General features: G+C 42.6%; 1 protein-coding gene across 1 annotated transcript in view; it reads right to left on the bottom strand.

Annotated features, from left to right (window-relative positions):
* The window catches only part of EIF2AK3 (eukaryotic translation initiation factor 2 alpha kinase 3), a 42,574-nt gene extending 17,643 nt beyond the window's left edge, over window positions 1-24,931 (bottom strand). The window contains exons 1-4 of the mRNA XM_039723918.1: window positions 24,581-24,931; window positions 17,892-18,021; window positions 3,177-3,371; window positions 1,415-1,545 (exon numbers count right to left, since the gene is read on the bottom strand). Coding sequence (XP_039579852.1) covers window positions 1,415-1,545; window positions 3,177-3,371; window positions 17,892-18,021; window positions 24,581-24,843 — 719 coding nt within the window. The 5' untranslated portion in view covers window positions 24,844-24,931. The remainder of the gene's footprint in view (window positions 1-1,414; window positions 1,546-3,176; window positions 3,372-17,891; window positions 18,022-24,580) is intronic.
* Window positions 24,932-24,937: the final 6 nt, after the last annotated feature.

The raw sequence follows: 24,937 nt of genomic DNA, 5'->3' as shown, positions 1-24,937 counted from the left end.
ACAAATGTATAATGTGTAAGGAGCACAGTTTTCTTGCACAGCAAAAAAACTCTTCAATTCTTGTAAACCTACAAAGATTCAGATGGGAAAAGCATGGCATGTTTGGAGAGCATGAAGGGGTAAATATTTCTTGAACAGAGTATTTGGGCACCTAAAGCTTCTTACCAGTCTGGCAACCACTAGGAGCCCAAACTGGATATTTAAAGAATTTACACCCTTATGGTAAGAGTTTGGCATATTTTAAACACTCAGTCAATTTATTGAAGACATTACTTTTTTTCCTCTGGATTAAAACCCCAGATGTTTCTTACCCATTCCCTGTCACCAGGAAAGCACCTCTGTTTCTCACCACAAAGACAGAGGATTCTGTGACACAAAGACTAAATACTATGGTTTTGACATACCTCTCCTGGCTAATATGTGTCTCCAAGAAACACAGAAACCAAGATTTATCCTCTCAGACATCTGATCTGCTACTGAGTTCTCATTAGGTTCTCTCTGATAGGCTACAAATTCACAACTTGTCACATCCTGCTGCAAACAGAAGAGGGAGCAAGGGAACACGGAATGACTGATTCTCCACTATGTTGCTGGGCAGTTACTTGTATCTATGTACAGAACCCATCTTTTTAAATCTGTGTTTTCTGAAGTGGGTTTTTTCCAGAAAATGCGTGTCTGTAATTTTACAGAAATCTTGATGTATTAAAACTTCAGTATCAGAGCGTTAGAAAAATTACAGATTGAATCAGTTTCTACAGCTTAGAAACAACAAACCACCTACATTATGGAATGAACAACATGAATTTAAGAATGGTTTAAAATATCAACTTAAAATGAAAACTAAAGACATCATGTATAACCTCTCTCCTCAGAGACAGTTACCATTAGTAGGTAAAGAACCTTAAAGGGAGTAAATTATAAGAAGACTTTTAAACTGTCTCCTCTTGTACAAACGCAGCAGTTACAACAAATGTTACAGTGACATTTGCCCTGTGCAGTACAGCAGTGACAAACTTTTCTGAGGTGTGTCGCCCTGTTCTTCTAAAGTTCTTCTAAGCCTTCTGATGTTCACATTTTTGTAATGTTTTTCACACACTTTTCATGTAAATAATGATTGTTTTGCATTCCTTTCTGGAGGAAGAGAGAATTAATGGACTGCTGGTTTGACCAGTGTGGTTGGAGACTGGCAATTTCATCCTCCAGTCCATGGTCACCTTTTGAATTCTATAAATATCAGAGTCGAAAAATAAACACACTCTTTTTTGCCTTAAACATCTCAGAGTGAGAGTGTCATTCATTTCGTGTTGTATTGCGACAGAGGTGAGCAAGGATGAAGGAAGCAATGTGATCTGATTCCCATCTTTTCCGCCCCACCACCTCCACACAGGACTGTTCCTGAGCAGCTCAGACTCACTTCTCATTGCCGCTGCGTGGCCCCACAGCCCGGACGGTTTTCTGGGTGCGGTGCAGCAGCAGCGTCTCCTCCTGCTCGCTCTCCTCATCGTCCCAGCGGCGGCAGCCCACGGCTGAGCAGATGTACTTCACCTGAGGGACAAGGCAGGCTCACGTTGCAACTTCAAAACAAATATCAACAGCCATATTCAAAGCTAACAATCCTTACAGCCTGCTCTTGGCTGGCAGGCAATTTGGAACACCGTGACTTTAGATGTTCAGCTGGAGGGATGGTGAAAAGCCTGGCTTAAGAGATAACAGCTTTTCAGAACAAAAACTTTCAAAGGATTATAGGAAGTTTACAGCCTGTGGTATTTTGACTACCATTTGACTATATTTTGCATGTACTTCTAACAAAAAGAAATTTGAACTCTCTTTTCTCCACTATTTCTATGGACATCAAAAGAACATTCCTGCAAGACCCACAGCATAATTCTGCTTTCATGTCATATTTATCTCAGCATAACTCTATCAGCTTCAAATGAACTACTATTGATTTATATAAAATGCCACAAAGCCTTCCCCCTTTGCCTTGTCAGTTATCAAAAGGAAAAGAAAACCTTAATGAACTTTCATAGTCACAGTTTCCAACAGTCTCAATCTCAAACAGAACTTGCATTATATGGGCAATGCCAGAGAGATGAAACTGCCCAAGCTCTTAGGAAGGAAGAGTCAGGCACTATTTCCTCTAAGAGGCAGCTTTGCTACTGTGAGCACAAGCCAGGAATCAAAACAGAAATGAAAATTTCCTCTTCAGAGCACTGGAGGAGGAGCCTAGTGGTGCACAGAGCCCTCTGCTACCAGTGAGAAAACCAAAAGGATTCCATGAACTCTGGTTTGGGATCTGTGCTTTTTATCATTAGTGATGATTCCACACCACACCACAGAAGTGATCCACATTAAAATGCATGGTGAAAATGAAAAAAAAAAGAACCACCAAAAAATCACCCTGATATTGTTGAAAACAAACACTGGGAACTTTCATTTTTTTAACTGCGTCTATTTTTGACTTGTTTTAAAATGCAATGCTTCTGAATTATCAAATGTCTGTTCTTCACTACACAAAGTATTTACAAGCACTTCAATGACATCTGACATTCAACTTAACTTTTAAATATGACTTTAAAATAGAAGAACTTCTTCTGCTAGTAAGCACACTGACAACAGCTAAAAGTCCTTAACTTTTGCATATCTTGAATTTTTTCTGTTCTTAGTAGTTTTAAAAATCCAAAATTAGTTTTTAAAAAGGTGTCACCTAAAGCATTAATTGATACACAGTGAGCTGAACTGCAAAGTCTCCTTCAAACAGAGCCAGATGATAAAGCTGAACTGCTTCCACAGAAAGGGGTCATCCCTCTTATCCTCTCACTATGCTCTGGTGACAAAGCCCCTGTCCCTTCCCTTGTGCTGGCTCTGGCACTCCCCGATCCCCTGCTACAGCTAACCCAGCACAAAACAAATCCAGTAAAAAGTGAGCAGTGCTCTGCTGGGTTAGCGAAGGTGAGACAAGGGTTAGAGCCAGCACAGGGGGCAGAGCAGGAGCTCCCAGGCAGGAGGAGATTCCAGCGCCATGCCACCTACTGCAGCCCACAAGGCTCAGCTTCTGCCCTTTTGTGCCCTGCATTTAAACTCTTGAGCTGCCCACAGTTTAAACCTCAAGATGTACCTGTTTGCAAGGCAGAGCTCGAAACACACAGACACAAAACACCTTTTCAGGCTCTTACCTTCCCTGAATAGGAGCTCAGCCCATAGGTGGTCAAAGACTTTCCCCCAACTAAGACAACGTCCTCGCCGAACTTGTAGGATGACTCCAGAAGAGATTCAACCGTGAAAGGAACGGCTTCCATGCTCTCGCGATCCCGATCCCACTGGAAGAGGTCCCCATCCAAGGAAGGGATAATCATCTTGTTTCCAAACACCTGAAATAATTGAATTCAAGGTTAGCTATGATTTAACAATAATTTTATCAAAGCACACAGACCACATATGGCAAAAGAAATGCTGTATAAGCAAGTTGAGTGTGTTATGCTCCAGAGTCCTAATGGTTTTGTGTCTCACAGTCCTACTGGTTTTCTATCTCAGCGTTCTATTTTTCAAAGTTGTACTGAAGACAGAAAACTTTCAGGCACTCAAATCAAATCCATATTTCACTATTCTTAGTTAAAAAACAGTTCAGTGTGTGACACTTCTTCAGAACATTTGAAAGCTCGATGAGTTGACAGGTTTCATCCAAAACTGCAGAAAATATGATGTGGGTTGAAGCATTCTCCAAGAGACAGGCACTGGTTAAAGTGCAAAGTTTTGCAGATTATTTGTGATAGTTTCAAAATAGAGTAATTTTGAAAGTACAACTGAGGCTGGTTTCACAATTAATGTCTATTTCAGAATATCCAACTTGCAGTAAAGCAGAGAGAGCAATGATCACCGAGATCAGAACTCACATTTCACCTTTGCCTCTCCAGACAGTTAAATCTGACTTCTCCTCGGAATTTCTTATCTTTAAGCACACTGTTCCTTTAAAAAATACCTGGCTTTTCCCTAAACACACAAATAAGGAAAAAAATCTTCACTGGGATACAGTATTTCACCCATTACACAGAGATTTTCAAGGAGATCCTGGCTCGGAAGTATGAGTCATTGTCAGAGAGTACTAAGGGACTTATTAAGAAACTCATTATCAGCATGATGGACCATAACTAATGCTGTGGAGCCACAGTGGCTGTGCCCATCAAGAACTGAGAAACTGTAATCCACATTATCTTAGCTTCTGAGGATATGGATTAACAGGGGAGGCTTTACTGCTTTTTCAGAACCTCTGTCCATTTGGGCAGCATCCTACAACATAATTACATTAAATTTGGATACTTGACACATTAGGAATTCAAGACTGCTCCTGGTACATGTGTATTAGTCACTTGGAAAAAAATATTCCCGCTCAGACTCCAAGGCACAGATGTGTATTACCAAGTGCTACAAAAGATGCAGAAGGTTTCATCTTGTTATTTCTGGAGCTACTGTGAGGATCTGAAACCACATATTCTGTCTGTATGATTCAAATTCCATGTAACATGGAATTTTTATTCCTCTAACTGGGTCAGAGTCGAGAAAACATCATTAAGCAAAGTTGGGATTCACCTGAACAGGGAGGGAAAGACAGATGTTGAAGATGTGTGCATGTCACAACTAGTATCTCCTCATACAGTTCAACACACCTCATTTAAAGAGAAAATTCAGGTGAGTTACCCCACACTGCTGGTATTTAAGATCCCTAAAGGATGCAACACCAATGCTTTGAAGCTTTGAAAAGCCTCATGATGACAGACAATTGAAATAAAAACTGCTCTCAGGAGCACAATTTGTAATTGAAGAGATGATAAAAATAAGCTCCTGAGATAGCTGTGAAGCTCTTACAAAGCAAAACTAGGTGTGTTCTTTCCCTCTCAGATATTTACCTTATGGCAATAAAGGCTAAACTGGAAAAGACATTGCATTCGACATACAAATGTTGCATTATGGCCTACTAAAATAAAAGGAAGGAAAAATAAACACACACAGCCCTATACACATACACAGAAATAAACCAACAAAAAGGGAAATATTCCAGTGGGGAGTGGGACAGGTCATTTGTAGAGATCACCTGATTGGTGGACAAATAAAGCAAACAAGGTTTATAAAAACATTCATATTCAAGAGCAATCTTGTGGTCTTGAGAAACAAGAGACTGAGAAGATTTGGAAAACACATTTTTAAAACCAAAATGCCAGTGCCAAAATTGCAGCTGTAACTGTGGTGGAAATACCTTGTTAAAACATTCAACACAGAGGAGTAATGCCACAAAATGTTTCTGCAATATATTCTTTCAGAAGCCCATAATAATTCTGATGACAACTTTTCGCCTGTGCAGCTGTTACTTTGCATTAACAAATCCTCTGAATGGATCTGCACATGATCCATACACATGCAAGTAGTCTGAAAGCCCAGCCAGTATGAGATACTCTGCTCCAGGGGCTGGAGACCATTCCATGGGTTGTGAAGAATGGAGACAGTGCTGTAAACTGCCCAGGAATTGCTGCTGAGCAAGGAAGACTCTGTGGGCAACTGCAAGCTCTGTGACACATGTCACCTTAAGTGCCTCCCCTGTCCCAAAGCTCTCACTCCAGGGCCCGAGTAGTAAATTTTCCACCAGCAAACAACACACACACATCAGCCATTTCTAGGAACCACACCCGAATTTCCAAGATGCACGAAGCTGACTCAGCAGCACACACCTGTATACTCCCAAAATATGGATCAAATCAGGTTATGGCTTTGAAGATGCCCTGACAGTGGCTCTCTGCCTGCTCGAGTGTTAAACCTCGGTCCCCACAAACTGCAGAGGAAAGCTGACACTGTTGGTCAGCTCTGCTGATCACCTGTCCGTGCTCCCAACCTTGAGGGCAGCCACAGGAGCAGCACGTCCTGGGTGACACTGGGAGGGAAAAGCTGAGAAAAGTCACAGCTGCTGTCCGTGAACACACCAGGAAAGGGAGCAGGGCAGCAGGAAGAGCTGTTGAAGTGAAGGACAATGCCAGAGTAGGAGTGGATAAGGTTAATCTGACCCTAAGTGCAAGTGAGACATTTGGGTTATTTACATTCACAAATGAGTTATTTCACTACAGAAAAAGAACAGGGGAAAAAAATCACCTTCTTTTAAGATGACTATTTATAAGTGGATTACATGACACAGTGCTGACAAGAGGTAGTACCTGATAACCATGAAGATCTTCTTTCAACAAAATAGGTTTATTTGAAGAATGGGACAGGTATGCAAATGTGCCACTTGCAGGTGCCCACATACACGTGTAACAAAAGGCATTTGTGGCCACTTGTGGTGACACCCGTTTTCAAAAGAGCAGTTCAGCCAGAGGCTTTGGAAGGACATTAATAACAACAACCATCTGAATTATGCAGCTCATTCTCTAGTACACGAGAGGCAAAAAAGGGACTTTCCTTGAAAGTACTAGCAACTAGCATCGGCATGCAGCTCAGGTAAAGGAATGACATCACCCTGTATCTCAAAAGCATTACCTCATCTCCTAATCCAAGGAGTGAGTCACCCAGGCAGTCAGCTGCAAATCTCTTGGCACAGAAAATGTAGGTTACCACGATGCACTTACACATTCCTCTGATCTGTCAATGTAAATAGCTATTTGTTCAGCTTCACCGGTCAGCAATATGGCACATAATTGTTAAGTGGCTCGTCTTTCAGAAGTAACACTTAAAAAAAGCCCCCACATTAACTGTGGAGCCCGAACCGAGCCGCTGCTCTTTTGCTCATTAAGAGTTTGCAGCCCAAGTTCTCCATTGGCTCCGCGCGGGGCTCTGCAGCCCTATCAGCGGCGCGGGCTGCGCAATCTCCAGGCCGACGGGTGAGGTAATGCAGTTTCTAAAAAGCCTCCACAAAAAAGCAAAAAGGCATAACGATCCGGAATGGCACACGCTTCCAGGGAATTTGCTGTCTAGACTCTTTACTGGAAAGGAGGGCACCGTACGCCAGGTGCCACGGCAGGTTGGTCCGTGCAGGGAGCCGCTGGTTTACAGCGGTGCAGGGAAGAGAAAAAGAAAGAAAAGGAGAAATTGTGTAAACAGAGATCAAAACAAGCTGAAGTACTAAAGCTCCCAGGAGCTGTTTAACAGCAAGCGTGACATTCTACCCCCTTCCTAACGCTCTTTATCGTCTGAAACAAAAATCAAGCCTGCTCACGTGCAGACACATCTGAGCCAAGTCTGGTGCCAAAACAGTCAATATTATTGTTTACAGATGGGCTGGACTATCTACTAACTCCAAGGAAATAACCACGCACAAGTGAAATATTTTCCTTAAAATAGGATTTGATGTCTTTATGTTTTTCTAACACTTCTGCTTGTAGTTTTCAAATCTCACTGTTACTATAAGCTCCAAGAGCTTCATTCCGATTACTAATTAACTAAGACCAACCTACATGATCTTAAGTGATAAGGGTACCAGTTTTTTCCCCCCTCTATGATTATCCCTACAATAGGATCACTGTAACAAACAAGATCAAAGCCGACATCAGGCATGGTCTTAAGAAAACTACTTCTCACTGAGACTATGTCTTTTAAGCCTCTTTAAAATTAATCTAGGCATCATATTAAAAGTCACATATGGCAGCTTTATTCAGGAGGGTAGAAACAAGAGTCTGCACAAAGAAATCTGGGAAAGTGAAAGGAAGCTGGTATGCTCCACATTAAAAAAACAAACAAACAAAACCACAAACCCACAGACAGTTAACACAGGTATTCTTACTGTAATTGTTTACAGATTTTTCAGGTGATATAGACACACACAGATATATATATACACACACAGTTTTTGGGATGTCCCTAGTTTGGGCTGGTCTGGAACTGATTTATTGTCTGCTCTTTTGTTGCTAAGCATGCAGGAAGGTTATCTGCACAGAGCCACAGGCTTATGACTTTCTTCCAATAGAAGAGGTTGTTTCTCCTCTTCACCTTAGATTTCAGGATGCTGATTCATCTGTTTTGCCTCCAGCTACCTGCAGAAATCCTGAAGCACAGGGCACTACAAGGATGACAGTGTACTCTTACTAAAAGGCAAACCCTAATCAAACAGCAGCTCACTGGGATGAAGGGGCCACCCAGAGTCTTCGAAGTTCTGCAATGTCCACAACATCCCCACTTCCTTAGGAGAACAAAGACCCAGACACAAGCACAATCTTTTGAAAAAGTTGAGCTATTCCACTGCCTAAAGCACTGGTAAAAGAGCAAAGTATTCTTCAAAACACAGAATGTTCAAGCAGCCAGGAAAAAGAAAATTGACTGTGAAAGGAAGTCCATGATTTAGATCAGTAAAACAACCTAAGACATGTTCAAGGGCAATGAGGAAGCTGAGGCAGGAAATACCAACAGGCTGTTGTTTGTCTAGAGAATTTTTCCTTGTGAGAACCATTATTTCTGATCTCAGCACTACACTTGTTTATCAAGTGCATACCTGTCCTGAGCACCTGCTGTGCCTGTTAAGCACTGAACATGCCCAAACCATCTCTGAGCCCAGGACCGTGAGAAAGGCTGCATCTGCACATCAGATAATCAGTATTTTATTGAGCTGTTTACAGAGGTGGGGCTAGGTGGCCTTCCTCCCCTGCAGAGGTGAGAGCCAGCCAGTGCCAGGGCGGCACATCAGAGAAGCCATGGAAATAGGTTTCATCTCAGCTGGGCTGTGACAGCCTGAAAGAGCACACCAGGTCTGCACAGCAACAGTGAGCAGAGATGTTTCTCAAAGTTCAGGCTGATTTTTACCATCAGGCTGTACAGCTCACCCAGCAACAGCTCACAGCATCTATTAAGTGACCAGACCTGGTCCCTGACTCCTACCTGCATTAAGTACCTTATGACACGAGTTTATATCTATTACTATCTGTCTTCTCCTTCCATCATCCCCCATACTCCACAAGCTGGCAGTTTCTATTTCATTTTTCATGAATACGTGGAAAAGAGTAATAAATTCAACTTTCGTGGGCTTGTATTTTCTGTATGATGAGTGTGTGAAGTGATGAACCCTGTGCCTGGATGAGTACTAGAGAACTCATTTCAAAACTCCTTTCTTCTCTCTCCTCAAAGTAACACCTGCAACATCCTCCCGACAACTTTAATAAAAGACTAGAGCTGGTATCTCTGTCATGATTCTACACTTCAGATCTTAAAATCTGATCAGGTGTAAGCACCAGGGTCCCAACAAAACTGTCTTTTTTACACAGAGTAAAAAGCAACAGATGACAGCAGCACAGCAGCTTGAGACTTACACTCTCCTCTCCAATGTCAGGGGCATGCTACATTGTTCAGCTTGAGTTTGGCCTTAGAAGAATTATTTCTGCTCTGCCCTCCCCTGAAGGGCCATAAAGGAAATCTGAGGAACTGCACTGTGCTAACTAGACCACCCCAGCTTCAAAAGAGATAAGGAACCCAACACTGTTTGCTGTGCAATCACACAGACCCTTCCTCTGAAGACAAGCAAACTGAAATACCACCCTTACTTTAATCACAGTCAAACAAGACTTGGGGTTTTGAGATACAGAGATGCCAGCCTGCTCTGCTGCCATGGTAACAGACTTTTAAAAACTGTTCTCCTTAATAATAATAAAAAACCCAACTGCACAGTGCTTTAAGAAAGACTTTATTTTGACATTATTCCATCCCCCTCTTTTACATGGCAAGTTTTATTAATAAGACTGCAAGTCTTCTGAAACTTAAGAGCAGTGCTTTCTGAGACAAACCAGTGCTGCTGCTACCGAGCCCATCACTGAGCTCCTTGAAACTAACAGCACCTAAGGGAGTGGATTAGTGCAAAAGAAATTACCCAAAGCCTTGCCTTTCCAGAAACAGCCCCTACACAGTTCATCAGCCACCATGGCAAAGCTGGTACTTGTATTTGGTTTGCAAGGCAAGACTTTGGTAGTGGGGGCTACAGGGGTGGGAAGAACCCCACAAACTGGAGCAGGGGAAGAGTGTGAGGGGTTCTCCCCTGAGGAGGAGGAAGTGGCAGAAACGACGTGTGATGAACTTACTGCAGCCTCCACACCCCATCCCCCTGCACCACTCTGGGGTGGAGGGAGAGAAAATCAGGGTGAAGTTAAGCCTGGGAAGAAAGGAGGGGCGGGGGAAGGTGTTCTTCAGATTTGGTTTTATTTCTCCTTATCCTACTCTGGTTTTATTGGTAATAAAACTGGTTTCCTTGTGTCAAGTTTGCTTTGTCTGTGATGGTGCCTGGTGAATGATCTCTCCCTGCCCTTATCTTGACCCATGAGCCTTTTCAACAGATTTTTCTCTCCCCTGTTCAGCTGGGGAGGGACGTGACAGAGTGGCTTTGGTGGGCACCCGGCATCCATGCAGGGGCAATAGCAGAAGCTTCTTGTGGCACTTAAGGAGACCAGGATTTAAACTGACCTCTGCTGGACCCTGTGTGTTTCTTCCTTTGGACCTGCATACACAAGATGGTTTTGCAGATAAGGACACAGAGTCCATGTGAGAAACTAAGTCACAGAGGAACTCCTACAGGAAAAGAGCCTGATACAGGAGGAGGACAGAACATGGCAAATCACAGTCTCCTCTTTCAAGGATGCAAAGAAAGAGTGCGCGAAACATGCAGCAAGTCTGACAAAGATGAATAGTTACCTCCTTATGGAGCACAAAGTCCAGAAGAAATTAGGAAATGAGATGTCAGTGGCTGTGCTGCTAGAGGAATGATTTGCTAAACTGTCTAAACGCTTAACCCTCAAAATGGACCCTTCTTTATAAAGATAAAGATGCAGCCGGAAAGCTAAAAAAGGCTCTAGGGCAGAATAAATTACTTTTTCTGTATTGGGCAGCTGAATTCCAACTAAGTTATCCATTACCTGAAACTGGTATTTGTCGAGGTACTAGAGTTGATCCATTTTAGTATTTGTAAACACCAGAACTGCTAAACAGCCAATACAGAACATGCAGTGGGCCATATGCAATTGAATGACAAGCATTCTTCCTGCCCTTATCTAGGCGCAGGAGGTGAAGGGTCCAGAGCACAAGATTTGCAAGATATGGCTGAAGGAACTGTAGTTAGTTAGCCTAGAAAAAAAAGGAGGCTCAGAGAAGACCTTAACACTCCCTACAACCACCTGAATAGAAGTTATAGCCAGGTGAGAGGAGTCAATCTCTTTTCCCAAGAAACCAACAGGACAAGAAGGAATGAGCTCAAGTTCCATCAGGGAAGGTTTAGATTGGCTGTAAGGAAAACCTTCTTCACTGAAAGGATGGTCAAGCATTGGAACACACTGCCCAGGGCAGTGGTGGAGTCACCATCCCTGGGGAGATGTAAAAGCCTTGCGGATGTGCCACTCAGGATGTGGTTTAGTGATGACCTTGGAAGTGCAGGGTTAACACTTGGATTCTGTAATTCTGTAATCTTAGAGGTGTATCCCAACCTAAACCATTCTGTGATTCTACTATAAAGAGAATAAAAAAAACAGAGACAATGGGGATGGTAAAAAGCCTTTCCAATATTTGGAGCATTCTGACTATGGCTGGAGTATGAGATGAAAGCTGGTCATACACAGAGTGACTGAAGAACGTTCCTGGCTCTGCTCAAGGCACAGCATCACCTGAGGACTGCTCTCAGAGCTCTGGTATCACACAAGCCACAATATCCTGTTCTGTAGCTGCTCATGTGTCCCCTAAAGGAAGCTGTCATCCTCCAAAGTGTCCTTAGAGCAGTGAAAGGACACGTGTCAGCACTTCCCCAGGGCTTTGGGTGCTAACTCCACGTGTCAGCAAGGCACCACCAAGCTGCAGCGACAGAAGTTTTTTGGGTTTTTTAACTGAACAGGACACCAAACTAAGAGGACTGGAGATAGGCAGTTTGGATAAATACATAACATCACTTGCCTAAGCAACAGCCCTACTTGTGATAATGATATGATGGTGCTGCATCACACTGACCACCACCTCACCTCAGGCAGAAGTCAGCAATTCCCCTTTTCCTCAAGTTTACCATCTCCTATTAAAAAGTTGGGTGTGTTTCCTATAAAAGCACAGCTTCCAGCTATCAGGGTACTTTAAAACAATTAGTCTTTTGCACATGACTTTTTGTTCACTAAACAACATTAGAGGTTTATTTTCAGGAAAAGTGTAAATTATGTTTTAGTTTCATCAAGAAAGCAACAAAAATCTGTACTCAGAAATCCACAGGTCTCTCTAGTGAAGTTTCCCAGGCCTGCCACCTCTTCATGCACAGCAACAGAACTGAAAAGAACCATTTGTGCCATCAGGAATGCTGATATATCCATGCAGTTAGAGAGTAGTCACATCCATTCTCTTCCTGCAAAAGACAGGCTCCACTCCCCTTGACGGCCCTAATAAGCCTTCTCTCCCTCAATTGCAATTAGAATTTATCTTCCTTTGAAGTACAATTCTGGACACTCACTTCTTATTCATTATGAGCATTTCCAGGACCATTTAAGACACTAATCTGTCTCTCTCTACCCGCAGGCAACACGGAATCACATTTCCTTTCCCTGCAGTGGAATGGAGATGGCAGCTGATTCCCTGTCACGGGATATCTTCGTACACAGTTTTCTCAGTTTTAAACTGGTCACCTCCAACCTTCAACCACAAAACGACTGTTATCAATCCCCACATCTTGTATTTCATTTAGCACAGTTTAATTTCATGTCTGTTATAGAAAACCTGTGTGACTGAGAACCAGCTGATATGCCAGTCTTTCTCTGCAGGAATGACACCTCCAACTATCGAAGCATCTGGTGGTTCTACACATCTCAGTAGTACACAAAAATAAAGGTCACTACAGGACACTAGAATACTCTTCCAGACAACTAAAATGATACCAGTTTACCTACAAGGAAACACATTTTCCCCAGGTTAGTCACCTCAATAACCAGACCACTGATTTACACTCTGCCTGCTTGAAAAGAGTGGCAATTCAGTGCTTCAAATCTGCTCAGAACGTATTATAGCCAGAAAGTAATTTTACAAATTTTCTTCTTTGTTGAGTAAAATTGTCCTTTAAAAACCTTTTGTACCCAGTCAAACACCTCAGAGAACCAACCTGCTGTTGTATGTACATGAAAGTCTGACTCTCCTGTGAGCTGCTTGGATGGAGCACGGAGACTGTTCCAAGTGCTAAGCAGGAAAGATTGTTTCTGTTGCTGGCTGTCCCATTCCAGATGCTTTAAGATGCATCCAAGATTAAGAGTTAAAATTACTAACAGTGAACTAGACAGAGGCATTCATTTTTAAGCAGAATTCAGAACAAAGACATTTTCTCAGAAGCATCTCTTTTTTGTTTGGCCAGTGAATGTTAGCAGAATCAGAACAATTTTATGCAGGATTAATATAAATTCCTAATATTCATCACTGCATTTAACAGCTGCTATAATAACCTCTTCAGTGAAAACACTCAAGTGTCTGACAGTCTTAAGTGTTCCCCACCCATATCCAAGACAAACACTATCAGCTTTTCCTTGGATGGTATTTACAGACAGTGACTCAACCAAAAAATAACTATAATAGAAAGCCATGAGCCAAACAAACACAAGTTTTATTCAAACTAATAAAATACTGCCCTAAGTGGTTGGTGAAACTTTCCTAATTCTTTCAAAGACACTTAAATTATTTACCCTCCCTGAACCTCTGGGAGGGCACATAAGAATTCACAATTCAAGCCCCTCAAAGGACATTTTGACCTCTTGCCTTGCCCTGACCCACTTCAATGTGGATTTTTTATTTTCTTATATTCCAGAGTGTAAGAGGTCAAAGGATGGGAATTGCTGAGTTTCCTCCTGTGTTCCCAAAGCAACCCAAAACAGATCTGGGCTTTTTTCTGGCTTGTGTCTGGGCACAGAGGTTGCCTTATCCAAAGTGCAGCAATGTGCAGGCAAGTCAGTACCTTGAAGTGAGTCCCAAGTGTCTGGACACCTCACAGCAGAATTCTGTATTTCTTTTGGGAAACCAAAGCACTGAAAATTTGGAAGGGTTAATGATGCAGATAAAAGGAGGGGGAAAGAAAGAAGATACACTCATACTGTACATTAAATGCAGTCACTAGTGGAGTTTTGTGAGATTTCAAAATCCTTTTCCACCTCACTGCTCTAAGCAAAAAAGGAACAATCTCCTCAAAGTCTCTATGGGTTCACTTCATGAGCAATGCAGTGAGTTTTCAGATGACTTCAGTATAAAACTTCCTCACCTCTTCAGATTTCTCTGGAGAAAAAAACCATAATACTAGGCTATTCCATAAAAAATATGCCACTTCTATGTCCAAAAAAAGATGAAACAGATGTGTAAGTTTGTAGAAAAGATGGTTTTATGTGGCTATCACAATAAAAAAATATATTTATGTTTATATATCTCTATATACATACATACACATAATGAAATACAAAGGTCATGAGAGTCTTTATTGGAATAAGGATGTTGACAGATTTGGTGACATGGCATAATCACATTATTCCATTTTTCCAGGATACAGTGGTATGTTTACTCTGCTATAAATGCCAGCCTTGTGAGCTGAAACTGATTTTGTCCCATGATCTTTAATGTCTCAAATAAGGAAATAAGATGCTTACTTAGGGATTAGTCTGTAACAGCCCAAGCCTACCAGGTACTTTTATCAAGTCCATCCCAGTGTAGCCTCTGCCCAGAGCACTGAAACAACTCTGATTGGTGCCCATTAAGTAATTTAGTATAAAGCTTGCAGGTAGAAGAATTAATCACCCTCATCAGCAAACTACGTGCTATGAACCTTTCCCACTGCTTCTGAAGCAGTTCTCTCTTTCACTATAATTAAGCATCATTATTTCAACACGCTGCTTCTCCCAGAAGTATTCTTTTCTAAGTATGGACAGTGTATTAATTACAAACCCAAATTTTAAAGAGCAAAGTGTTTTTATTAAAATTAAGCTCCCTTTTAGAAAAGTTGTGATTCAATGACTTTACTGTGAATTTAATCAGGCAATCCTTATGTGCAGGTAACGGGAACACTTGGAGTTGTAACCAGGCTTTTATAGAGAAAGGTTTTCCATTTTAAAACAATAGACAGGGAAACAGTTTTTAAATTCTCACACACATGAGAATGAACTGCAGAGTCAACTTTTCAGCATTGGCACCCCAACCATGATTTGTTTATGTTGGAGCTTAGAGACAAGGAAAGAATTTTAGCATTTTAGCTACCCAGACACACAATTAATACTTCAGCAGCCTTTCCTTTCTAATTGATCTGGTTCACATGACAAATGATGAACATCTCACTTGTCAGTGTCTTAAGCAGTAGTTTCAAGATCTGAAGCATTTGACAGAGCTGCTGGAACATTTGAAATTTCACTGCCTCACTTTCCTAATTAACACATGAGCTCCAGACAGCCAGGTTGACATTTTATAGTTAGGTAAAGGAAGTTAACTACAGCTCTGTTAAACACTGAAAGTTTGAAGATCTAAAGTCTATTCTTAAAAGGCATTTGGAAATTAAATTCATGCTTTTGCACCAGGACTTGGAACTACAGTTCATTATAGTCACACTTGAGATAGTTTAAAAAAACCCTCATCAAAACAATTAAAACCCAGCAGCACACCTTCCTTGCTCTGAAAGAACACAAATCTTTGTTACTCTAACAAAGTTTCTCATCTGCCATTTCTTGCAAGAAGATGTAATTTAACAGCTTACATAATGTTACTGCTTTATTATGAACACTGTGGTTGCTAGCACAGAAACCTTTGCTGCTTCAAAAATGCTGAAGAGGAAGGAAAAGCCTCAAGACTCAGTCTGAGAGAATAAAACTCAACAGGTCACATGCTCACGTCAGTATTTTGACCCAAACCAGAATTTTCCAGCAATTTTAATGAGGTGAATTACTCAAGTAGGTATATAGATTCACTGCATGAAGTCTTTCAGCTGATTACTGACAGCAGATTAAACATTTAAATGCAGTTTATTCAGAGTATTCATCACTTTTCATCATGTTTCTTGATAAATTCTGTCTTAACAGCATTTGTTTACATGACAGTAAGAAGTCTAAAAAGGCCCATATTCATAACACATAACTAATTTTGTAAGGAAAAGGTCATTTTGGCCTTTTAGAAGCTGTTATCTCGTAGGCTCTGCATCTTAACTGCCAAAATCCCTGAGTGTCTTTGGCCACAGCTGAAATGAAACTATTTGAAAGCCCATCTGAAAGTCCAACTTCCTCTATCCATAACAAAAGCTCTTTAAAAATGTATTTTTATGACTGCCACAACCTACTGACTTGTAATCCCAGAAGGGAATTAAACACCACATGGACAAACTACAATTTTTGTTGTCTAAACCCCAACCTTTCATTTTTACAGTCGTACCATATTGGAAAAATATCAAAACCCTGGACAGACAGTTGAGTGACAAAATCTTATTTGCAAAAACACTTCTATCATTAGAAATGCTTGCACTCCCAAAATCTTTAAAAGCCTGGGCTTGTGACTTAACTTGTAGTGAAAAAAACAAAGTTATATTTGCACAGATTTCAAATGTGTGCTTTTCATAACCACTGGTTCTGTTGTCATGTGGTCAGCAGAAACTATCTGCAGCTTGCAGCAACAGGTAACAGACCAGTATTTTATGTATCTACTGCTGAGAACGTTTGTGAATGATCACACAATTACCGACATCTTCCACCTCACAGAGCTGTTTACAGTTCTCCTGTATTCTTTTCAATGCTCTTAACCAATTCAGTGCTTTTGAACATATTTTGGGGGGAAAGTTCTTATTTCCTACAGTGTTTTTTCTAAACCACAAAAATACACGTGAACAAATCTCACAAAGCTACACCCATAAATCAAATTCTGTCTCAGAAACAAAAGGAACTTGAGTAAACATTCATATTACTTCTGCAACCTGAGATACTCATTAGCAGCTCTCATACTTACACTCCCACAGCAACAGACCACATCTTTCCTTTGCCTTCTTTACACCAAAACAAAGGTCATGTCCACAGATAGCAACAAAGAACCACAAGCAGGAAAGTCATGCAGTCTGAATAATCCTGAACTCAACTTTCATTCTCTGAAGCTCACTGTGCAAAAGCATGATACAGGACTGGTCATCAAATCCAACCATCCCTGACAGGGAAGGACTGTGTACTTCTGTGGTGTGTTATCATCCCAAATTACCTCTTTGCTGGGGTTTTTATTCCTCCTAATTCTAGGAGAGAATGAATCAGAGATCTCCCCAGTGCAGGAAAAGGAAAAAAAAAGGAAAAAAAACCTCCTTCTAATTTTTAGCCTAGTTCATTGAAACTGATGGTGGCCAATAGCACCAAACAAAGAAACTGAATTCAACATTTTCTTCTTACAGTTCATCAGCAAGAAGTGATGCAACCCTCTATCACTCAGTACTTCAGGGTGACCTTCAGCACTCTGTTTAATTGCTAACACATTCTATTTCACAGGCAGCCTGCTTATCTAGTATAAAACACCCAAAACAATCCTTTGTTCATTTATTAAGTCACAAGGACTTTTGCTTTTCTAGAGGGGAAAAAAAAAGCCAGTACTTGCCAAGACATAGTCTAGAAATACGAGGCAGATGATCCTTTCATTTGCTTGAAATTACAAGTAACTTGTTTTTATTCAGCAATTACACACAATTCCCCAACTCAGTTACATCATCTAGTTTGATGGTTATCAAATACATCAACCCCAAGGCTGAAATGCTGACACACTCCAGTTTGAAATGGCAACATGATGTAAGCACTCAAAACCAAAAGTTTCGAATAGTACTGACAAAGTTTTCTAAGTGTTTGCTCCATTATTTAACATCTACCAAACAGGGAGGAAGCTGCATTCCTTTTATTACAGACAACTCCATTTAAAAATATTTAGTCAGGAAAGAAATTAAGCCTTACCTCTGGTTTACTGAGGCTGGATGACACAAGAGAACCTGATCCCACATCCAGATCCCACTGTTTTCTCCCACTGTTTTCTGGATCCAGTGCAGCAATTCGTCCATCCAAAGTACTGATAATTACCAGAGATCTGCAAGATGGAAACATTCACAGTCAGAATGGATGGACTTCCCCTATGAGCTGCCTTTTATGCTCAGTAAAATCCAACTCCTACCCTTAAGTCAAGTCTCTATATTCTGCAGAAAAGCAATTCAGCTGGGTATCTCTACCAGACCAACAACAAAGTAGAAGAGATGAAGTCTCTGGCTGGATGTCAGAAACTAATTTCCATGTTGTAAGACACTTTCAGAGTTCAGATTCAGGGGAAGGCAGTTGACTTTTTGCTCTTGCATGCAGATGTTACCACAACAATACTGAATGAGATCATGTTTTTGGAGATATTTATACAAACAGTATGGATCCCACTTCTTCCAGTCCCTTCCAAACTGAGCTTTAATACATCCTTTCAAAACAACCTAAACCTGAAGCTATTAACCCAACCAACCAGGATGCAAAAAATATTAAATTACAGCAAAGTTTTCAATGATTTTGGATTAAACATCAAATTTCTGGGATATTTTATAAGTCTCTAAATTAAACAAGTCCCTCCAAAGGCACACACAGGCCACTACAAACAACCTCCAACACAAAGAAACTAAACTGGGTTTTTCAGCTTAGGCTTTAAGTAGCCTGATGTCTGGGGATACAGGGCCATGGCAGGCTGGCTGCAGATTTTCACAGTGCCTGAAGCTCCTCAGTTTCAGTAAATCTTGTTTCTTACAGAGCCATACAATTAGAATAAGCATTTCTGGTTGGGCTAGAGCGCCAGCATTAAAATAAACAAACAAACAAAATAAACAACACATCAGAGACAAAGCACTGACAAGGCATTTCTGAAGGGCCTTTTTTTTCCCTTGAAGATTGTTTCTCTCTGACCTGAAAAGGCTGAGATTGTGTTGTCAGTTTGGCTTGCAGCAGCTCACCAATCTTCAAAGGCACAGGGAGTAGAACTCCATCACTTCACAGGCTGCTTGCACCGAGGGGGGCTGGATCTAGTGACCCAGAAGGACCTTTATAGTCACTGATTTCAGTGAGAATAAGAAACTGTGCAAATAAAGTCATGGGGAGATTAACCAGTTTCAGTGAGGGTGAAAGGGCAGGGGGCTGGTAGTGCACACACAGACATGTATATTAATCTTTACTTTAAACAATAAGGGACAATAAATTATTGTGTAGAACTCTGGCCAAATATATTCACTTGTCCAAGTTAATGGTGGAGTAACAGGGAATTTAGGGAAGAAATGATGGGGAGGGAAAAACTGAAATCATGATCTAAAAACATGTTCAGGGAGAGTGGCCCATGACATCACCTCTAACAAAGGTCATGTAAAACATGGCCATTTCACATGTTAAAGTAACCCACACAATTTACAGGATTTTATAATGCTTACAGCACTACACTACTAATAAAGAGAAAAATAAAGAGATCTTTAACCTGTTCCAAAAATGCCATAGCAGCTCCTACTTCTGAAGGTGGCCAAGCATCACATTCCTCCAAAAGTTAAGTTTAAGAAACTGTTAGAAAAATACCAATTGTGCAAATATTTGCACAGTAGAAGACATAAGTTTTTATAAGCTGATTACAAACGCTTTTTTCAACTGCACAGAAATGTAGACTGGGTTAATAATAAACCAGATTGCAGGAGATTGACTATTTTCAAGTACTGTAAACAAGTGCTCACACACTAAAGGCCTTGGACACATATTTAACACAATCTGTTTGCTTTATGGTAAACTAATTTATCTGAAACCCTCTAGCATTGCATAAGAAAATATTATTCCAAGTGGGTCTACTTAAATTTTATGTTGATCCTCCTGACAGCTAGGTTATAAAAAGAGGTAAAATACAGCTAGAATGAAGGGAATTTTGGCAGCCATACTGCAGAGAAGACAAATCCTAAAATCACACTGTGAAATGTTTTCTTCCTATGTGCTCCCATTGTTTTCCTTTATTTAATTCTTCCTCTTTGACTTCTCCCTCAAGTAACAAATGTTTCATGTCTTTGTTTCTGTATTATCCAAGATGCAAACCTCAAGCTTCCCTAGGAGTTACCTCACTATTTAAGGCTCTCCACCACCACTCAAGAGGGTGGTTTTGAAATTTGTACCTGCACCCTGACCTCCAGCCACCCAAAGGGTGCTGTAACCACACTTCAGTTTTAAGTTTAGCTGATTAGGGAAGAGGAGGGGAGTGTGGGGAACCTTTGTGCCAGCAGCACAAAGCAGCACTTGGAGGAACTGGTTTAACTAACCACTTCTGCACACTGTAAAAATCCTGGCTTTTCTTGGGTGCAGTGGCACTCGGGGTTAGTCCCCAGCTGGAGAATGGACTTTGTTTCACCTACTGAGCACACACTTCATGAGACAGAGGAACAGAACCAGCCCAGCTATATCTAAATTTTAGGCGTGGCTACCTTTAGAACTGGAATTAGGTGCAAAAAACCCATCCATTTCTCTCTGCTTTTTAAACAACTGATTCATTCTGAAGCTAATAGTCACATTTCTAGTTCCATCTTCATCGTGTTCTTCAGTGATACCACACACCAGGAAAAAAGAGCTAAAACTCCTTACTCTTCTGATAAAATCCTTTGTTGCTTGCTCTATTTGTCTGTGAGTTAAAATCTTAATACCTGTTCTCCTCTTCTCTGATGGACCTGAATAAGTTAAAACCCTGTCACTTGAACTCTAATTGGTGTAAGAGCTGAAATTTGTGCCCAACACTCTCTCTGGTGTTACACTTTCTCACTGTCAGATTTTCCCTTCCCTTTCTCTGTGAGATTCCAGTGCTTGCAGCTTAGTGTACTGGGAGCATCAAATGGTGACAAGAGATCTTTCTGTTGCTCAGGTAGTCCAGTCAAGTACTAAATTCATACATTATGATAAAAGCAAGAAAATATTTCAGAGCTTAAAAACAGGCAGGTGACGTGCCTTTTGTCACCCCACAGTGCCACCGTGGGCTTACTGCAGTGTATTATGGAAACTTACATCAAATTCTTAGAAACACAAAAAGAAAGAATACAGCCACAGTTCCAGAACAGAGTCCTTTCAGCTACCTGTTTGTCAGCCTTTGCTGGCTCAAGATGTCAGGGCTGCAATTCCTGTCATTCCATTACATTAAACTGTAAAAGTGTATTTTTGATGTGTCTTTGGGCCAACTGATTGACCAACTGAAAGCAAAAGGAACTCCTGACTCAGTTTCTATTTTGGTTAGGCCTGATAAACTCCTATTCTCTGAAAACCAGCACCTTATTGCTGGCTTTATTAACATCACTTCCTGACTAGGGTACAGCTGAAAGACTGCCTCAGCCAAAGATGCCAGCTTCCAGGAACACACAGGTTTTCTGAGAACACTGCCAAGCCAGGTTCTCTTCTGAGGAGGGAAAACATAAAATATTACCCAGCTTAAGGTCAAAAGTCCCAACTGTAACACCAAGGAAGTGAGGAGGATAGAGACAAACACCATCAAGGCTGTGTCAATACTTGTTGACAGTAAATTGCAGACTGTACCAGGGAGTGAATCACACCACAGGGATACTAAAGAAAATAAAAAAACCCAAACCTATGACCAATACCACAGAATTATATTTCAGTAGTCTCCACAAGCCTGGACCAGAACAACAACAAAAAAAAAAGATACAAAAAGAAATAACTCAAAATTAGGCAGTCACTTAAATCCCGCGATCCATCACTTGAAAAATAATCATCAGCAAAATGAAGACCTGCACTTCTCCTTGCCTTGAGCTGCTGGTCCAGAATATATTGTGATGGAGGAGAAGAAAATCCCTTCTGGCCCTTACAGATGGCCAACAGCAGGACTAAAGCAAGGGGCCAGTTCATGCAGCACAAAGATATCAGTAATTGCAGCAGCTGGCAGAGAACAAGCTAATGTTGTGCAGTGAGATTTTATTTGTCACTATGAAAGCACATCTGGACACATTTCTCTGACCCCAGCCATCTAAAAACAGCCTCTAGGGCTGAATGAAAATGATTTCTTACCAGTTCTTATCCTCTTTTGCTCACAGACAGGAACTTGTTATTCCAGGGCAGTGATAATGTCCCCCACTTTAAATTATGCAAAATATCTACTGCAAACTTCCACATAAATTGACAAAAGGCCAGTCCTGGGCCTTGAAACCCTTGCTAGTACCCCACAATAATCACAGCCCACTTGGGGAGATCAAGAAGCCTGAGCACAGCTACCTGAAAGAAGTGAAGGTATGATTTACCCACAAACAAAAGGGCTAAGATAGTAAGGGGAGTTGTAAACAGGCTCCAGGAGGAACAATTCTTTAGCTCACCCACACCTTTCCACTGCACCAAACTTTCCATTTATTCATTATTTGTTAGAAAAACAAAGCAGAACTCCTCGTCACTGTAGTACATGTACCACTGTTCCTGCTTCAGTTTAAAAGAATCATCAAACCCTCAGAAGTCCATTGGGACATTGCAGATATGGCTGCTTGTTAAACTTGAACTCTAAGCAGCTATTCCAACAGCAAACCCTGCATGTCTGTATGTAAAGAGCACAGTAAATCACTAACCCTCCTATTTTCTTTCAGAAAAACAAAATCTTCAAACCAAGATTATTATATTCATTTGCCTTCAGCAGAGACAGTTGGGGTTTTGGTTTTGTTCTTTTTTTTCCAGATTATATTGACCTCGATATTGCCTGTGTATTGCTGAAGAACAATTAGCTGAGATGAGTGGAAATCTCAGAAACACACATTAAAAAAATAAATGCACACAAACACCATGGCCAGGCAGCCATTCTATTTTTATTTGATGACAGCAAATCTGTTCCTACATACTAATCAATTACAGAGCAGCTACATTTAATCTCAGGCTTAATTTACTACATTGAACATCTTTAGTGTATTCTACTTAGCTCTAGGAGGCAAACAAAAAATATATTTTTAAAAATTTCCTAGGCTAAATAAACAAGGCTCCTATCAAAAACTGAATACAGTAGAATTGCAATAAACCAGGTGGTATTTTGATCACCTGATACACAAAATAATGATCCTGTTGCTAACTGGTGAGACTGTCCTCCAAGAAAACAGGGTGCCAACTTATCAGCCGGTTTCTTGTTTTAAGTGAATGCTTGGGCATACTAAGAACAAGCTTTGGGCTATTCATTTTCATGTTTTCAAATACAGCAGGCATTTAGTCATCCTGTTCTTCCTTTAAACTCAGGCTGTGGCTTATCATCTGTTCCTTAACAGCCAATTCAGAAACAGACTGGAATCGGCTCAGTAACATTTCTGCACTTGAGTCATTCATCCAAGTCTTCCCTTTGCCGGAGCTTCTTGCCACACGCAGTTATTAAGAATTTTATTTCCCCTTCTTGTATTATGAAACTTGTTCATCAATTTGCCTAGCATGTTTGGCTTCCCCTCAGGCACACCCCAGTGTCTGCGCTGAAGAGACAATTAAGTACTCAGGGGGAACTGCATTTTTCTTAAAACAAAACGATGACAGAAAAGGGCAGCGTGCTCTAAACAACTGTGAGCTGCGGGTACTGGGAGGAGTTTAGACTCCAGATGCTTTGGGGTCTCCTTCCCGCAGGCACAGAACTGGGACCAAGGCAAGGAAGGGATCGAGACGCGGAATCGCCAGGGTAGGCAGAGGGGCCAGATGTCACATAGCGTGACATCCGGCAGCTTGTTTGTCTAAGAACTAAGACACGCTTTCTCCTTGCTAACAGCGGCGTGAAGAACGAGCACCTGAGCGCTGGTGAGGTCCCGAAGTTCCTTTTCCTCGCTGCCATGCCTCCCCCTCGCTCCAGCCCGTCCATCCCTGCAGCGCTATCCAGCCCCAGCACGGGACTCATCCCTCCCACCCCTTCTCCCCGCACCTCCCCTCCGGCCCTGGGACACTTCCCTGCGTGTCCCGCACTCCAGCCCCACGCACCGACACCCTTATTTCACCGCTTCCCAAGCACCATTCCACCTGCGATCACCCTACAGGCTCAACTCTTCCCCCTCCGACACTCCCGACCCATCCCAGCGCTGTTCCCGTCCAAGGCCAGCCCTGCACGGTCCCTTCCCCACACACGGCGACCCCCGGGACGCCGCAGCCCTTTTCCCAGGCACTGCCCCCCAATACTCCCAGCTGCTGATTCCTAGCCTGGACACAATGGCACCCCTGGGCACGGCACCCTTCTCCCCTGAGGGGCTGAGCCCCACATGGAGCCGAGCCCCACACGGAGCCGAGCCCCCTCCCCAGCACCGCCCCGCTGGCACCCCGACCCCCACCCCAGTCACAGACACCCTTCAACAGTCCCAGACACTGGGGGTCCCATCCCAATCACTGATACTCCCCCTAAGCAGAGCCAGACACTGATTCCCGGCACTCCTCAGGCGCTGATCCCACTTCAGCCGCCCCACACCGACCCCCACGCTGTCATTGACCCGCAGCCACCCCCCGACCCCCCTGAGGAGCCCCAGCCCCGACAGCCATCCCAGGCACCGACACTCTCCCCACCCAGCCCCTCACCCCAGACCCCGACCCCGCACTCTCTCCCGGGCACTGAACCCCCTCTTAGCCCCGGGCACTGCTCCCCACCCCGGTCACCGCCCTCTCCCGCTCACCTGCTGCCGCTCCGGGCCTCCCCGCTGCCCTCAGCGTCCGGCTCTCCGGGCCCTGCAGGGGCCACACCGCCCTCATCGTCCTCCACTGTCACGTCCGCGGAACCGGCGGGCAGAGCGGCGGGAGCGGCGGCCGCCCCCAGCCCGAACGCGGCCTCCACAGCCGCGGCATCGCTCGGCGGCGGCTCCGGGCCGCCCGCCGCTACCCCGAGCAGCACCAGCAACGCGAAGGCGGCCAGAGCGCTGCGGCCCCGCGGCCCCCGCATGGAGGGGCCCGGCTCGCCCGCCGCCGCCACCCGTTAGGACATGAACGCCGCTGTCGCTGTCGCCGCTGTCGCCGCCACAGAATGGGCGCCCGCC

Source organism: Passer montanus, unplaced genomic scaffold (assembly GCF_014805655.1).
Source record: "Passer montanus isolate IOZ18808 unplaced genomic scaffold, ASM1480565v1 scaffold51, whole genome shotgun sequence".
Classification (NCBI taxonomy): Eukaryota; Metazoa; Chordata; class Aves; order Passeriformes; family Passeridae; genus Passer; species Passer montanus.
This window is presented reverse-complemented; position numbering and strand designations above follow the sequence as displayed.